The 17,795-nt window shown below is 26.6% G+C and overlaps 1 protein-coding gene across 1 annotated transcript; it reads right to left on the reverse strand.

Moving 5' to 3' along the window:
• Positions 1-3,732: 3,732 nt before the first annotated feature.
• On the reverse strand, positions 3,733-11,123 carry LOC105255017 (proto-oncogene tyrosine-protein kinase ROS-like). The gene is made up of 10 exons (XM_025406165.1): positions 10,865-11,123; positions 10,040-10,181; positions 9,386-9,479; positions 8,913-9,242; positions 8,392-8,697; positions 6,685-8,162; positions 5,510-5,614; positions 5,112-5,326; positions 4,371-4,844; positions 3,733-4,139 (listed from the first exon to the last, which is right to left on the reverse strand). The coding sequence occupies exons 1-10, from the start codon at positions 11,012-11,014 to the stop codon at positions 3,792-3,794; spliced, it is 3,642 nt and encodes a 1,213-aa protein (XP_025261950.1). The 5' UTR covers positions 11,015-11,123; the 3' UTR covers positions 3,733-3,791.
• Positions 11,124-17,795: the final 6,672 nt, after the last annotated feature.

Raw genomic sequence — 17,795 nt, forward strand, 5'->3', positions numbered from 1 at the left:
AATCAAATAGTTTTAGAGATATAGGCTGAAGAAGGATAAAAATAATAAATACAAATATAAGGTAAATCTTCGGAAAACCTACCTATATGAAATTATGGGTAAGAATTTCTACGTAGCACATTTATTTGTTAACGATTTTTGAATAAAGAACGACCGCCGGCTAAAACCTTCAGAATGTTAATGAAGGATAAGATCTTCACAACATACCGCAATAACACATTTGTGCAAAGGTGAGCCCTTTTTATGCATAATTACCGAATAGTTATAACTGTACACTTTTTAATATTTTATTTAAAAAAAATATAATAACATCGATTCTTGTTTATTACAATATCTTTTCAATTTTTATTTTTATTTTAACGGCATGTGCTGAATCAAAATATCCTTAAACATTTAATTTGCTCGCTCGATTTATTATTTAAGTATGATTTAGAATAATAAACTTAATATATTATTTAAGTTGTATATTGCTGATTTTATAACGTTAATTTTAATATAATTTTTAAAAATTTTCTATCTAAATTTTAGATGTTCTACAGCTGCGAAAAGATATAAGAAGCTGAAAAAATCTTTTAACCATTTAAATATTGAAGAACAACTAAAATCAGGAATACAATGTATTAAAAAGTTACGACATTATGTACGTATTACTAATGTTGGGCAAGAATTTTTCGAAAACTGACAAAAATTAAATTGTCTTTTACATTAAATAGTTGAAAATTCTATGGTTTATTATTTTGTTCGGGACGAGCTAAATAGAATTATTTCTGTAGAATTATTGCTACAGAGTCAAGAATTATTTTGGTAAAATTTAGTAACCTAGATAATTATTAATATTATACAAAAAATAATTGTCTTACGATTAATATATGAAATTTTTTCAGGGAGCTCGATCCCAATTATTTGACAAAAGTACTGTTTTGGCATAATCTTCTTCTGTCTAAAACAATATCGATTTCTGTACAAGCAATCCAAATTTCTAAATAAACCGAAGAAAAAGTAAATTATGGAACGGTAACTTCTTATTGTAGCTCATATATTTTGAAACACATGTGCCTTATTCAGTGATAAATACATGGCTAGATCGTATTACGCAAGAAGTTTTATCTTGTCTTAAACATAAGTATCCTATGCATTCGATATTCTCCATTCTGTTGGAGCAATTTTCTTTTTGGGGAGATAACAATATCTCTGAAAATTTCTGGAATTCAACAGAAGCATCGCAAATTATACGTATAATTGGAGAATATATATTTTCTGATTTAGAGATTCATAAATTATATGAATTATGGATGATATCAAATCTTGAAGTCGAGTTAAATAAACAGTGGGTAAGTTTTATTTTGGGTTATGTTGAACTACAATAATAATTTTAACTATTACAATTTTAACTATTACAATTTTAACTATTACTTGAACTATTATTTGAACTATTACAATTTTAATATTTTAAACGTTACGAATGGCTAAGTTGCGAGTAATGCATATTATCGGTTCTCAATAATCGTTGAATCAATCAAATTCTTATTAGGTTCAATCAATTGCTTGGATTCGATTTATATAAGGAAAGTGTCTTTATTTTTGCTCTATATGCTCTATAAGCAGAAATATAACGATGCAAAGTCTCAATGTGAAACTTTTTGATTAAGAAACGTCACCGTCGTGGCTACATTTTTCACATATTTTTCTTGTACGATTCGCACATTTGACGAAAGAGGCGCTGTGTTCTCGTGACGATGAGAGATGTATAATTTTTTTCTTATACGAGAAATTACCGACTGTAATTGGAATGAATTGATCGATACATAATATACTTTCCGATTCACGCATGATGCGCATGAAATGACATAAAATGTATAGTTCATGTCACGCATATTATTATACATTTTCTGTCACTTTATGCGCATCATGTGTGAATTGGAAAGTACCTATAGATGTCAATTATTTGAATCGACCATGCATATCGAATGTAATACTTATTCAAATAATTGCTACCTATGTATCGATTAATTTATTGCAATTGCAATCACCCAGGTAGCAAGCACACGTCATTTTGACGTTTCAAATTGGTCATTCACTGATTATTCTTGACGTCACGAATTGACGTTTTTAAGACGTAAAAGTGACGATCTAACTGTCACAGATTCCTGACATCATGACATGTACAGCATTTTGACGTCTTTCTCTTAGCATAATAATATATGTATTTAATAATGTTGTCGAATAAAGCACTCTCTAAAAGTGAATCAGTGTATTATCATTGAAAAAGTGAGTGACAGTAAATAATTACTGATTACAGTAATTATAGGTACAGCGCTGTAAATCAGTGATATTTTATAGAAAGAATGTAATATACATATTTTAAAATCATACATAAGTAATTTTTTAACTTTTTTTCTATGAGGATGTTGTGATATTGTACACATTGTAGTTATTGTAGATATTATAAGATTAAAAGTGCAATGTTAATATTGTATTATGAAAAAATGAAATATATTAGAATATAAAAGAATATATGTAGAATTCATTTTCCATATATGTGCCAATATTTTTTGTGAATGCAGCTTAATCTTAATCTAGTCAAACTTTTTTATTGATAAACTAACCTGAATTTCCACAACAGTACTTACAACAGCAATTTCCAATATCGACTCGGTGATTTAGCGCTCGGTCATGTGCAATGTGTTACATAATTCTATAATTAAATATAATTAAAAATTGACAAATAACAGCCAATAAAACGCTCTGATGAGAGATACTCCTATTTCATTTATATAGTAGCATTTATATAGTATTATTTAAAATATTAAAATATTTGTGATTTCTGCGCAATAATTCTATCCATCTTTATTTTAACTTAAGATTTATAACTTGTGGATTTATGATTATTAGTATACTGTAGTATAAAGATTAGAATTATTCGAGAAAATGTGCTCGTCAGATTACTGTATCGTTGTATCTGTGCATCGATTATGAAATGGTTTATATAACCTCATGTTATTTAATATTATTTATAATGCATAATATCATACATATCTATAAAACGTTGTCAGTATTTGGTCATCTTCCGAAATGATAGATCGTAATTGTGTGCAAATATTATATATTATCAGCTTTTTAATAAGTAAAGATAGAGCAATAAGTATAGTTCATTTATATAATTGCATACTTTTGTAATCATCAATAATATAATTTAAATATATAGTAAATCATTAAATATAAAGATAAAATATAAATATATATTTATTCCGAATGATGTAAAAAATAATGCATGATAACTGTTATAAATTCAAAATAATTATATTATTATATTTATATATTCACAACTATTTATAGAGGATATTAAATTATAGAGGATATTACTCGCGTTTTCTCTTTCACTCATAAATTTTACAATCAGTTTGTATTGGTTATATATAAGGTCGAAAATTAATTATATTTCTATGTTGAAAAAAATATTGTTTATACATATATATATATATATATATATATATATATATACATAATCGCAATTATTAGGTTTCGCTTCCATTACTCAAAAACACAAATTAAATATATCATTATAATACATTGTTTACAATTATAAAAATGGATGTGATAATTTTTAATCAAAATTGTATGGAAGATAAGATTAAAAGATTTCTTTTATCTTTATTGATAAATCTAATATTAAGATTAAACCTGAAAATAACAAAATCAATTTAGAAATATTCTAGAAATATTTTTTCTACATTAAGATTTATTGAATCGTTTGGAAAATAAGATAAATATTAATTTAATTATTTTCAATTCTAAATAGTATCGACTGGACTCAGTAAAGCATCTTCCATATTCTTTCTTAATGCTATAATATTTTCCAGACAAAATTTGAAATTTGGTCTAGCATCCGCTGCACTCCAGCAACGTAGCATCAACTGATACAATGGTGATGGACAGTTAAGAGTCATCGGCAACCTGTTTCCAGCACGTACATAATATATCACTTCTTTATCATTCTTGTCCATATAAGGTTTCTCACCCAACGATGTAATTTCCCACATTAATACCCCAAATGACCAAACATCGCTTTGAGAAGTAAATATTTCAATCATCAAAGATTCGGGTGCCATCCAGCGAATAGGAAAATAATGTTCTCCTTTCTAAAACATGATTTAAACAAAAATTTAATGTTCTGATTCAAGTTGTTCATTTTTAGAATATGTGCAAAATGAAAAAAACGTTCATTTATCTTTTGCTTTATATAAATAAAAATTATTTATATTCTATATTACTTAAAGAAACAATGCATGATACTATTATGATAAAAAAATGGAAAGTATTTTCAAAAGAATTAATTTTTTAATCATTAATTTTTTTTCATAACTGTATACCATGCGATAATAATTATCCTTGTAGATATCTCTAGCTAATCCAAAATCTCCAATTTTGATGACACGATTCTCTCGATTTCTCGAAGATACTAAACAATTGCGACACGCTAGATCTCTATGTACGAAACGCAACTCTTCCAAGTAGCAACAACCTCGCGCAACATCTTCGCACATAGCGAGTAAATCCTGCAAACGCAGAGCAGGCGAATCTGACGCTTGCAAATTTCGACAATCTCTCAAATATTTTAACAGATCACCAGTTTCCATCAATTCCAACACTAATAAAGGAGAATCCCCATCTAAACAAACAGCTAACAATCTTAATACATGTTTGTGTCGAAAATGATTCATAAGCTTGGCTTCCTTTAACAATTTCTCTTTCTCATGGGAAGAAGCATCTTTCCGAAGCGTTTTTATTGCAACGGATATCTCTGTGCCCGATCTTTCTAAGTTTTTCACCTTTCCTTGAAACACCTGCGAAATATTTCACACAAATTTACATACGTACTTTATTAGAAAATGTATATAGTTTAATGTCAAGTAATATTATATTTTATTTTATATTAAATAATTCAACAAAAATGTATAATAAAGTGCATATTTGTTGCCTCATCTAAATTTTATATTACATATAATCTATTATAAAAATTTATGTAATTTATATCTTTATTAGAAAATACAAATCTATTTTGTTGATCCAGAAATTAATTTGAAACACTGCTTGAAAAAATTAATTTTTACCATTCCGAATGCGCCGCTACCAATAAGTTTTGTAAATGTAATTTGTTTACGTGCGATTTTAGTTATCGCACATTCATCCGGATTACAATGTAACATAGGACTGTAAATCGTATTGAATTCAGTGTATTGGCAAGGTTCATGTAGAATGGCCAATTCTATATCGGTCATTGATGAAGACAAAAATTGTTCGTTATTAGCTCTGGGTTGACGATACACTATTATAAAATTTCGACTTAATTATGTAACAATATGTATTATAAAATCTACTGTTTTTTAGTAAATTTATTCGTTTAATTTTATATAAGTAAATTATTATTTTTAGTAAATGTTTAGATATTATATCAGATATATATGTATAATCTACAATTCAAGTTGATATCTAAATCAAATATACTTACAATAATAAAAGTAGTAGACGCAGATTATAAGAACTATAACGATAAAACTTAACATCAATAATAAGTAATATTTTTTCCCTATTATTCCAGGATTGCTCGGAATATCTATATTAAGCAAAAATATAATTTTAATATTTTCGTCTATGTATGTTTTTACAAATTTATTTTTATTTATAACTTTAATATAAAATAAAATTTTTTAAATTTTAGGCCTATTCATATCTAACAAAATTAGAATTAATTAGAATTAAAAACTAATGAGAATAAAAAATTAGAAATAATATCTATGCAATAATATCTATGCAGCACAGAATGTTACAACTACTTTGCAACAATATTGCAATATTACAAATATATTTTCACTTTATTTACGATTACGATATTAATCTTAAAAGATAATATATCTTTTTATTATATTAAGAATAGATACTATTATATCTATCTATTATATCATTATAATTTTCTATGCATTTTTATGTATTTTTCACATGTAAATAAATATAATTATAACGGATTTTTAAAATTTTTAAATAAATATATAATTAGTAATGTATAGTTAATTCTATAATTAATATATATATATATATATATATATATATATATCATCACACACACTCATATATATATATATATATATATATATATATATATGTGTGTGTGTGTGTGTATATGAGTGTGTGTGTGTATAAAGTACCCATTATAGGAGTATGTAGAACATTTAAAATAAAAAAAGTGATTCGTAAGTAAGAGTTTAAAGTAATTTTGTATAAAAATATAACATTTTATGTTATATGATTATGTTTAAATATAATTTTGCAATATATTATCTTAGATATGATTATCTTAGATATTGCAAACCTCTATTTATATAAAGCTTTTATATAAAGCTTTTTAATTTAATTTAATTTAATTTTCAAGATATTCATCCTCAAAAACTATGGTTGCATCAAAAAATATGGTTGCAATAATATTGCATTCTTTCCAATATATTACACTTTAATATTGCTACAATATTTCATTGCAAGAAGCGGGCATCTTAACTTCATTACAATCTTATAACAATAACTCAGCAGAATATCACAATCGATTTGTAATATTGCAACATTTCAATAAAATTATTTTTCAATATATCCATGCAATCTTATTGTACTGTATGGGCATCTTCGTTTACTTACCAAGTGTTGAAAAAATAAATCTTTCATCAGTCGGCCATGTAAAATTTTCCTCATATTCGGGATATCTTAATATCAAGCGAAACATGTATAAGGTTCCCGATTGTAAATTTTCGACATGGTATGTTACTTCTTTGTTATAATTCATTTTAATATAATTCATTGTTTGCCACTTTTCTGCTACAATATCTTTATACTCTAGTGTACAAAACATCGTCAGATTAATGTTTGAGATCCATGAAATGTTCATGCTATTTATGTTGACCTCGCTCAAAGTAATATTGTTTGGTTCTGAGTATATGTGAACAAAATTGCTTAAACTCTCGTTGTAGAAATCGCTTAAACTCTCGTTGTAGAAATCGCTGAAATTATTTGGATATACACGCACGTATATCAAGTAATCTTGTACTGGTAGCGACAAGTTAATCTTTGTGAAAAATCTGCCGTCTGCCGTACGTTTCGGCACATTGATAAATTGTTTGCCCTTGTGTTGCGTGCCGTTCACTAATGTAACTGACTTCCAACGCACTTCGTAGGTCACGGCCACGCAGTTCACATTCTTGAGTGGCATCCAATGAACTACTGCTATAGTAGGCGTCAAAGCTAGAACACTTATGTTTTCTGGTGCATCAAACTTATCAGAATTATTTTTTATTGGTATCACATTTGAATCAAATGGATTTATTGATAATTGATCAAAGTAAAAATTGCTTAAGGTAAACTTCAACTTGTATTCTGTAAATGGTGTTAAGTTCTGAATCTTGTAATATCGCTCGAACGTCACATATCGTAGCACATTGAATTTCTCCGACTTGTTGAGATTGTTGTGTACAGCTCTCATACAGCTTATGGAGATATTATATATAGTAGTTGGTAAATTATATTTTTTGCATCCACTTTTTACAACCGGCTCCGGAAGAATCACAACGATGCTGTTTGCTATTGCATACACATTCTTAAAATTATAAACTTTTTTTTCAGGTGTCAGACATTTGATTGGAGGATATGGTTGTAAAGATTTATCAAAAGCGTCAATTTTATAAAACCTATTATTATCTGAACTTATTATTATCTTTTCAACATATTCGGCTGCATTTACGCTCTTGAGACTTGCGTATTTCTTTTTCAAAACATAGAGAGAAAATTCATCCCAAAAATCACTTGCTAAAATGTAAATGTTTCTTTTGTCAATCGTCATAGATTCGAAACGAATGAATATATCACTTATGTTTTCATTGTGTAAAATCATATTGCACATAGAAATGTTAATGTCTGTCACAAATATGTAATCATCACTTAACCAGTAAATTAACGGCACCTCATTATTCATGTTATCAATTATCATATTTTGAAAAGGATCTATAATATAATCAAATAGGCATACATTCATCTGAACAATTTGCTCGATTTCTCCATCGAGATGATGCTTCATTATACGATATTCTGTATTCATCGAATTGTGTGATACGTGATATAAAATTCTAAAAAATATAATAATGTAATTATTTTACTCATTATAAAAGATTATTTTAACAAAAACAGAAACTTATATGTAGTGAAAATTCGAAATTCTTCTAATTATATAATAACTTATTATTTTTTTTACTTATGATCTTAATTATAAAACCACGTAAAATTATAGAAAAATTACAAATATGCATAAATCTTTAATGAAAAATTATTTTTTCAGGTGAATGGTAGTAAACGTACCCCATAGACGGTGATACACTTAAACAGGGAATATCATTTTTTGATTTGAAAATCTCATCAAATTTAATTATGCCATTTTCCCACATTGTTAAGTCGAACTTTACAATATAAGAGTAGGCTGACTCATCATAATACATGAAATATAGATTTCTTGCTACCCAGTCAATGCAAAGATCATTTAGATAATAATCAAAGCTGGTAATTTTTGTGATATTATTTTCATTAATCTTCAATGTCATTAGGTCTTTTTCTGTTAGCCAATAAATTCTATGTTCTTGTATCGAATAGGCGGCATAGGTTACTGATCTGGAAAAAAAAGAGCTATATTCTAATACTGATCTGAAAAAAAGGAACTATAATTGTATAGTAAAAAATTATATTTGAGATTTCTAATTTTATAGTTATTACTGCTATAATGTTGATAATAATAAACTTGTGCAATAATAATAACTTTAATTTTATAGTTAGAGTTAAAAATAATTTATGATAATTGGAACTATTTTTTTTATCAGTATACGTACCCTGACATTAAGGTATTAGTAATTCTTAAATCCACGTCCAATATTTTCATATCTAGATCCGTTGTGAGTAATAATTTAGGTATTGGATTTTCATGTGTAGTCGACACATTGATTAAATCCGTGTAAGGACCAGCAACAATTTTATTTACAATTTTAGTATATGCACGTACTCGAAAATAATATGTCGTGTTAGATATTAGATTGTGCACCGTGTGCTCCAATTTTGTAGCTGCGATAGTTTCATCGCAGGTTTCTTTAAAGCCTTCGAAGAAAGAACACTGCACTTGGTATCCTAGTATTATTTTATCGGTAAATTCAGGTTGGTTCCATCTGTAAAAACATTAAATTTTAGCCATTTTATATTTAACAAAATTATAACAGAATAATCATTTTGATATATTTATGTCGTTGAATTTAAGAAAAAGAAAGAAAAATGAAAGAATATATACAAACTAAGAATTTAGATTCCTTACCTCAATGTCACAAAAATGTCGTTTACTTTTTCTGCGAATTGACTGTCGAATTGTATGAATGCTCTGAGAGATGTTGGCTTGTTCAAACTATTTTCTAATGATTTTAAGTTATATTAAGAATATATTAACATAATTATATATAAGATTAAGTGGATTATCCCAGTAAATCAGAAAAAAACAATTTAATGTGAAATTTAAGGAAAGAGAAAAAATAAATGTAAACTATCAAATATGGAAATTAGCACAGTAATGACCTTTAAAAAAACAATATAAGAATTTTTTGCGTCATTTAAGATTTAGAAAGTAATCCTTAATTTATGGCAAAAACGAATAAATAACTTCTAATAAGATGACAAGTATTTTTCGATAAAATCTTATAGCTTAAGAAGTCAGAAGTATAATATTTGCGACTGCTTTAAAACAGAGTAACTAAATATTAATAAAATTGATTTTACCTTAACTTATAACAATTTTTATGTACAATGTTATGTTTATATTATGCTTTTCTGTTTCTTTTTAGGGCAGAATTAGAATTTATATTATTTTCAATACTGGAAGATATTTTTAGATTTGATTGCCACTCTCTCTTGAATTTAAATTATATTTACACTTTTTTATCATAGTTTTGTTATTAATGTTTTATTTGCAACTTACCGATAGATTCTGGAGTGATAGAAATATTTGCAAGTATAACTTCATCGACTTCTCGCTCATTTCTCACAGTACTATCAGACTGACTCCGGTCAGATTTGAAATTTAGTATATGATGATCACTTTTCTCGGACATTGAAATATCCTTCATAAAGTATAACATACGAAAAGAATTAAATGAATATCGCTGAAGCGGTTGTTTCTGGTGTTTTTAATGATAAATTATATAAATTATAAAATTAAATAAAGAAATGCCATTCGTTTTTCTTTAACTGGAAATTATATTAATGGGATATATAAAGAAATGATCATCATACAAAAGTCGAAACATAAAATGGAAATGCTAAAAGAATGAAGTAGAAAATATATGTTATTTTTAGAAATAATAATGATATATGTATATATATATATATATATATATATATATATATAGAGAGAGAGAGAGAGAGAGAGAGAGAAAGAGAGAGAGAGAGGGAGAGAGAGAAAGAGAAAATAATAGTCAAATTTTTAAATACCGTTTAAATTAAATTAAATTTAAATTAAAGTTAATTTAAATTTAAGTTAGTTAAAATTAAATTTAAATTAAGTTTAAATTAAATTTAATATACTATATAACATCCATGTTGTAAACATGTTGTAAATTTCAAAACTTTATCCATCTTTTTTTTACAACATCGTACATACTTTTTTATATTGAATTGTTTTATTTTATCTTATCTTATTATATAGATAGAATATATAATTTACTATCATTCATTTTTAGTTACACTACTAAAACACTGCAATAACATTTAATTGTTCCTTAATCAAGCGAAAAATATCTCTTACCTGCGTGTAATTTAAATTGGGACACATAAAAACACTTTCTTTCTGGAAACTGTTTGAAGTAGTATAATCTGTCGTCCTAAATGTGATAGGCTTTGTCAGAACTAAACCTTTCAATAATACACATAAAATTGTTCCAAACATAATTTGCATCGTTCATAAACGTTTGCACTCAATCGGTTTCCATTAAATACTCAATTAATTGTTTTTCTCACTCTACTAATTTCGATGTGTGAAACGAATTGATATTAATTCACATTTATACATATATTTTCGATAAATTCCTTAAAACTCAGTTTTAACGAATTGCAAGTTATTATCTCCTAAAGTTATGTTTTTATATTTCCCTTTATCATCACGTTCACAGTATATATCTTAAGATTAAATTAGAGAATCCTTAATAAGTAAATAATTTTTATTTCTTTTTTTAGAAGAACAAATGACCATGCAAAATGGTACATATTCATTGGAATGTATCGCGAATATAGGAATATAATTATTATTATCTTTCCTTTTTCATTAATATTACAGTAGAAGAGCAGTCAATAAAAAGATAACCACAATCAAATTACAAACGATCAAAGAAGTTTTAGAATTATAGATCTTGTAACATTTTCAGTCATATTCAAGCACACGTAGCGTGTAATCGAATTCACTTCATTTTTGCTATATCTTTTATTAAATATGTTATTATGACAATTCGTTCGTACAATTGTGTTATTACATACAATTGTGTTATTACGTATACTTTTCAGAATTCATTATTGGTGAGTAAAAATCGGTATATAAATCCACTCTTAGTACATAATTTTTTGCGATATTCATATAATGCAATTTGAATCAAATGATAAGTAACGCGGTAGCGTGTTTTGGCTAACAATCACAATACTGACACATAACTGACTCCGAATAATCAATTTGATCATGTGTTGCCTTGACTCAGTGACCGGATCTTGATGCTTTTTTCCTCTCTCCAAATACATGCTAGCGGTGGAGCATCGCGATAAGCAGTACGGTCTTTGTCGGTCTAGTGATGGTAGGAAAGAGGGCCCTCGCGTTGAAAAAGAAAATATAATAATTTATTATAATATTTTTTATAATATTTATAATATTTTATATAATATATATATATATATATATATATAATTTTATTATATTATTTTATATATTATGTATAATATTAAATAAACATGTATTCTATGTTTATATATATATATATATATATATATATATATATATATATCTTTTTTACGCAACGGTGTCTTCTTTGCTACCATCACAAGGCCGGCATAGACGGTACTGCTTTTCGCGACTCTCGGCCGCTAGAATGCACTTGGAGTGGGGAATGACTATGACGTCTTATTAGCTGCATTCCATTGTAATTAATTTTTCTTTACGGATATACTTGGTATTATTCCAAAAAGAATTAAAATCTTTAAAAATTGTTTGACCAAAAAGTTATGGTAAATTTGTCAATGAAGGGAACCCGTCTCTATTACTTTGATCTTGACATATGTTGTCAAGGTCACTGCCCTGAGTAACAGCCAAAAGGTTTTAGCTGTCGCTCGTTGTTTATTAAAAAGTTATTAACAAAAGAATTTTACAGTTTTAATGCTTTTTATCTTCGAAAATATTGAATTGAGAAAAAAAATTTAAACAGAAAATAAAACTGTTGAAAAACTCTACAAAAAAAGTTATATGCATTTTTTTCATAAACCTACTATTTTAGCTGTTATATAAAAAAATAATAATTTTAAATACATTTAATACAATTTAAAGTTATATAGAATTTAATACAATTAAAAAATTTCGCTAATGTGTGTGTGTACGCATACATTTGTGATATTTTTTAATTATATTAAATTGTATTAAATTCTATATAAATTTTTTCATACTATAGTTTTATCTAAACGGTGTCAATAAAATCTATATTCTCTTTCTAACTTCTTTTACTAATAACTTTTTAACGAACAGCGAGCGACGTCTAAAACTTTTTGGATTACTCAGGGCAGTGATTTTGACATATATGACAACATATGTCAAGATCAAGGTAATGGAGACGAGCTCCCTTCATCGAACATATTACCTTTTTAATAATTTAAACAAGTGTTTATATAATGTTTTCATTAAATTAATGCACAGTAATATATATATTTAAATATTTATAAATTTTTAAAAACTTATTCTCTTTAGAAATAATATAAGTACGTACAAAAATTTATATATATGTATAATTTGAAATAAGGAAAAGCTCCAAAACATAATGTAAAAAAGACTTGAAAGAAAATTATAATTGTGTGTATTAATATTTATGAATTTACAAAATAGTTAATAGTAGTTAATACATTAAAGCGCAAATCTTATATAAGATATAAAAATATGCATGTCGAATGTTTAATGAAATATCGTAAAGAACAAATTCCAATATAAATATCTATTTACAATTTATTTCTCAATAATTTATTTATGTCAGCTTGATAATATCTACTGGATTCAATAAATTATCTTTTCAATTTTACTTATTAGAAATATAATATTTTCGAGATAAGATCTAAAGTTTGATTTAATTTTCGCTGTAATTTTGCAACAGGGCATTAAAATAAATGAACAGTTAATTCTTTAACTACGATTGTAATCAATAGATGACGAAACATTTTATGAAACACAGTTGTCGTCAATAAGCATCAATAATTACTTTAAAACGTTCTGTAATACCGAAATCGCTTATTTTAATTTCAGTTTCAATGGTTCTGTTTATGTGATATTATCTAAGGTCTGCAATTATTTATTTTATTTATTCAATAATTCATTTCATAAATTAATATTACGAATCTCTCTCTCTCTCTCTCTCTCCCATTCTAAATTACCTAAATTATTTAAATTTTTAAAATATATTAGTGTAATATATAAAATATTCTGGATTTTATTTCAATATACTTAAAATATCTATAAAATGTTCTAGTATTAATTAATACTTTTATATAGTAATATTTTATAAACAGCTTCACAATAATATATTATTTAGATATTTTGTGCATAAAGGTCCATGATAAATTATTTAATAATTAATCAATTTTAATCAATAAATTAAAATATTTCTATAATTTAATAATTTAATATTCCGCTCGTGTATACTTTATAGTATATAAAATATTTCGGGAACGAATTATCAACAATATTATGTTCAACTTTAACGACGTAAACAATAGCGTGCTATTGTTTGTATGTATATGGTATTGCTATCATTTGCTCGATGACATTCGAGTAGTAAACTTTAGAAATTTTCCTCGATCTGTGACCGTAAAAAAATATTCTCTATTCTCTAGGGGTAGTTTAGATTTATTTATATTGCGATATTTTGAAATATTTTGCGATATTTATGGGCGCAGTGTAATATTAATTATCTACGGATAGTATAAATTTAATTATAATGCTATATTTTACGATATTTTGCGATATCTTGGGGCGCAGAGTATTATTCTGTATCTAGGGGTAATTTAGGTTTATTTATATTGCGATATTTTGCGATATTTTACGATATCTAGAGACGCAAACTATTATTCTGTATTTAGGGGTAGTTTAGGGTTATTTATATTGCGATACTTTACCATATTTGAGGGCGCAGTATAATATTAAATATCTAGGGGTAGTTTAGGTTTATTTATATCGCAATATTTTGCGATATCTGGGAGCGCAGACTATTATTTTGTAGTTTAGGATTATTTATATTGCGATATTTTGCGATATTTGTGGGTGCAGTAATATTAATTATCTACGGATATAGGTTTAATTACAATGCGATATTTCGCGATATCTTGAAACACAAATTATTATTCTGTATCTAGGGGTAATTTAAGTTTATTTATATTGCGATATTTTGCGATATTTTGTGGCGCAGTTTTATATTCTCTAAAGAAAATAGCTAAAATAGTGATGCGAAATGCTTCGTATGTTAATTAATTAAAAAATAAATAATCGTTTAATTAATCTATAAATTCGAAAACTTCTACAATTTAACATTTTCAAATATACGCATATGTTATAACATGTAAAATATTTTGACAATGAATTATCAGTAACACGATGTTCGACTTTGATGATATAAACAATAGCGCAATTTTGTTTATATGTCACGGCATCGTTATCATTCGCATGGTGACACTCGAGCAATAAAGTAATGGTTCGAAACGCTTTGCATATTATCAAATATTTTTTCTAAATACGGTTTAAATTAGTATCAAAACATAATTTGATATAATTATTAATAATTATAAATTAATTAACTTATGATAAAGGACATGAAATTGTATCGTAACGATAAATCCTTTCGAATCGCATTCATTAATTACTGCGAATAAAAATTGAAAAAGGGAACATAAAAGGGGATAAAGAAATTAATTTTATTACGATCTTTCGATTATTAATACTTATTATAATAATTTCTCTAACTTATTAAAATTAAATAAATTTCGACCAATGCTTTAAATTTTCTTAATCGGCAATTACTCGTAGAATATTTCAACGACGTTTTATGACTTACGATCATTCGCACAATAACATTGAACAATAAAGCAGTTTCATGTATTATCAAATTCTCTCTCTAGTCAACCTTGGCTATATAAACAGTATCGCGATAATGTTTTTGACTTACGATCATTCCCTCAGTGGCCTTCGAGCAGTGAGGTAGAAACATTCCATGTATTATCAAATTCTTTCTCTAACAATTATTTTGAACATTGCTTTATATAATAGATTTTCTCTTATCTTTCATATTTTTATTTATCGTTTATATTTGCGAATTAAAATTTATCTAGTATATTACAAAATTAATTATATATTATATTATATATAAAATTATATATAATATAATATAACCCTCCCATGGGGTACACCTTGTCGCGGTGGGAGGGCTTAGTACTTGGACGGTGCCTTGATGTTTATCTCAATTTTTTCAATTTATGATAAATCTTAAGGTGCCTAAATGAGAAGCTAAGTACCCTTTTGCGTCATCGGTGCCGTCAACGTGTCGCGGAGGGCAAGCGCTTCGTCAACGCGTCGCGTTAAGTATATACATATTAGGGAGTACCGCTAAGGTATATACATCGCGCGATCAAATATAAGATTTTTAATCGCATCGAAATAGTGCAGGAGTGCCGTTCAGTATCGCGCGTAAAATAACGAAAATAACGATATAAAAATATCGCTCGCGAGTGCGGGAGTGTCGTTAAAAGTATCGCGCCAACAAAATGAGAAGAGGAGGAGGCTTGGGAGAGGCATCAAGCTCCGGCAGATCAATCTTCTGGTAAGCAATTTATTTATTTGTAATTTGTAATTGTGTTATATATTAAATATTAAGTATATTTATTATAATTTAAATTAAACAATTAATCGCAACAATTAATTTGATGTTTTTATTTATATTTTTTATTAATATTTAAATAAGAGAGAATTAAAGAAAAAAATTATTAAATTAAAGCTATAATCTTGTAAAGATGTAAGCTTTTATAAAGTTATAAAGGAATTATTAGTAATGTTTTTTTTTTAAATTTATAAAATTATTTTATTAATCTGCTATTATTATATGCATCGAATATAAAATTCAATGTATACAATGATTTTTGAAATATTAATTATTTTGAACGCTGCTACATTAGAATCTTCTTTTGTATGTTATAGATCGATGCAACAACTCTGATGATCTGGGAGGCGAAACAGACCTAGGAGAGGAATCCTACACCGGAGGAACAATCTGATGGTGAATATTATTATTTATATATTAATTGTTATAAATCGTTAACTTGTTACAAACGAACAATAATTTGATTTTATTATTTAAATGAATTAAAGAGAAAGATTTTTATAAAAGTCATATAAAATTTTCTATTTAAAAAATAGTTTCAAAAATTTATAAAATTTTCCCATACGTGTCTGCTTATTATTTTACACATCGGATATAAAATTCCGCGCGATAAAAATTATTTTAAACATTAATTGCATTTTGTGAGCATTATTATAAATAAATTTTATATTTGTATGTTACAGACAACTAGCTTCGATAACAACAACTCCGCTGTTGCGCATCAGTGCTGGTGAGTGAAAAAAACTTTTATTTAACTTTAAGGTAACGGATTTGTAGAAATTGCAAATGTAGATGTAGATGTAGATTGTAGATAAATCCGTTGCCTTAAAATGGATGAGCTAGGATGGATTAAATGAGATAAATTAAATTAAATAATTAATTTTAATTAATTAATTTAAATTTAATAATTTTAACAAATTCTTTCGAACTTATTGCTTTGCATCTATTGCGACAATAAATTGAAATATTAATTAAAAAAAGAAGAGATCAAGAAAAGATTTTTTAGTAAAGTTTTTGTCTAATTTATTAAATACAGGACACGCATTAATAATTATCAATTTTATCAATTTTTGATGATAATTTATTCTTATGATACGCACTTATCTTCACTTCATTGATCATAGCTTATCCATCGTAGAATTTGTTTGTAGATATTGTTTTTAACCTTTTCGCTCCTAAAGCCAGCTATAGCCGGCATCTACGAAGTAGCCCGCGGAGACGAACGCCGGCTATAGCCGGCATCCATGATGTGACTCGCAGAAACGAGTGCCGGCTATAGCCGGCGACATTTGCGAACTAGTTTGTGGATAGTAACGCTTCTTGTGACCTCCGCGAAAATTATTTTACGAAAGGAATAAACTATATAATTCGAATCATACAGGAATTTTCTCCTAAAACATATCATATTTGTTCGCCTTCTATTTTTTGAATAAGGTTTTGAATAATGTTTTGAGTATCATAAAACAATAGTCATATAATAGAATATTATAACATTTTTCGTTTTATTAAGTTGTAATCACGTGTTATCACGATATAAGACGTAAGCTCAAACATCAAAGACTGTCCACGCGCAAT

This window comes from Camponotus floridanus, unplaced genomic scaffold (genome assembly GCF_003227725.1).
Source record: "Camponotus floridanus strain SB8 unplaced genomic scaffold, Cflo_v7.5 scaffold134, whole genome shotgun sequence".
NCBI classification, from domain to species: domain Eukaryota; kingdom Metazoa; phylum Arthropoda; class Insecta; order Hymenoptera; family Formicidae; genus Camponotus; species Camponotus floridanus.

Bases quoted from the DNA above. Each gene is read 5' to 3' on its own strand.
- LOC105255017 (XM_025406165.1), bottom strand. From the start codon at position 11,014: ATGCAAATTATGTTTGGAACAATTTTATGTGTATTATTGAAAGGTTTA. The intron at 10,182-10,864 runs GTAAGAGATATT...TACTTTATGAAG, and splicing joins CCAATTTAAATTACACGCAG to GATATTTCAATGTCCGAGAA. The intron at 4,845-5,111 runs GTAAAAATTAAT...AATATTTCGCAG, and splicing joins GTAGCGGCGCATTCGGAATG to GTGTTTCAAGGAAAGGTGAA.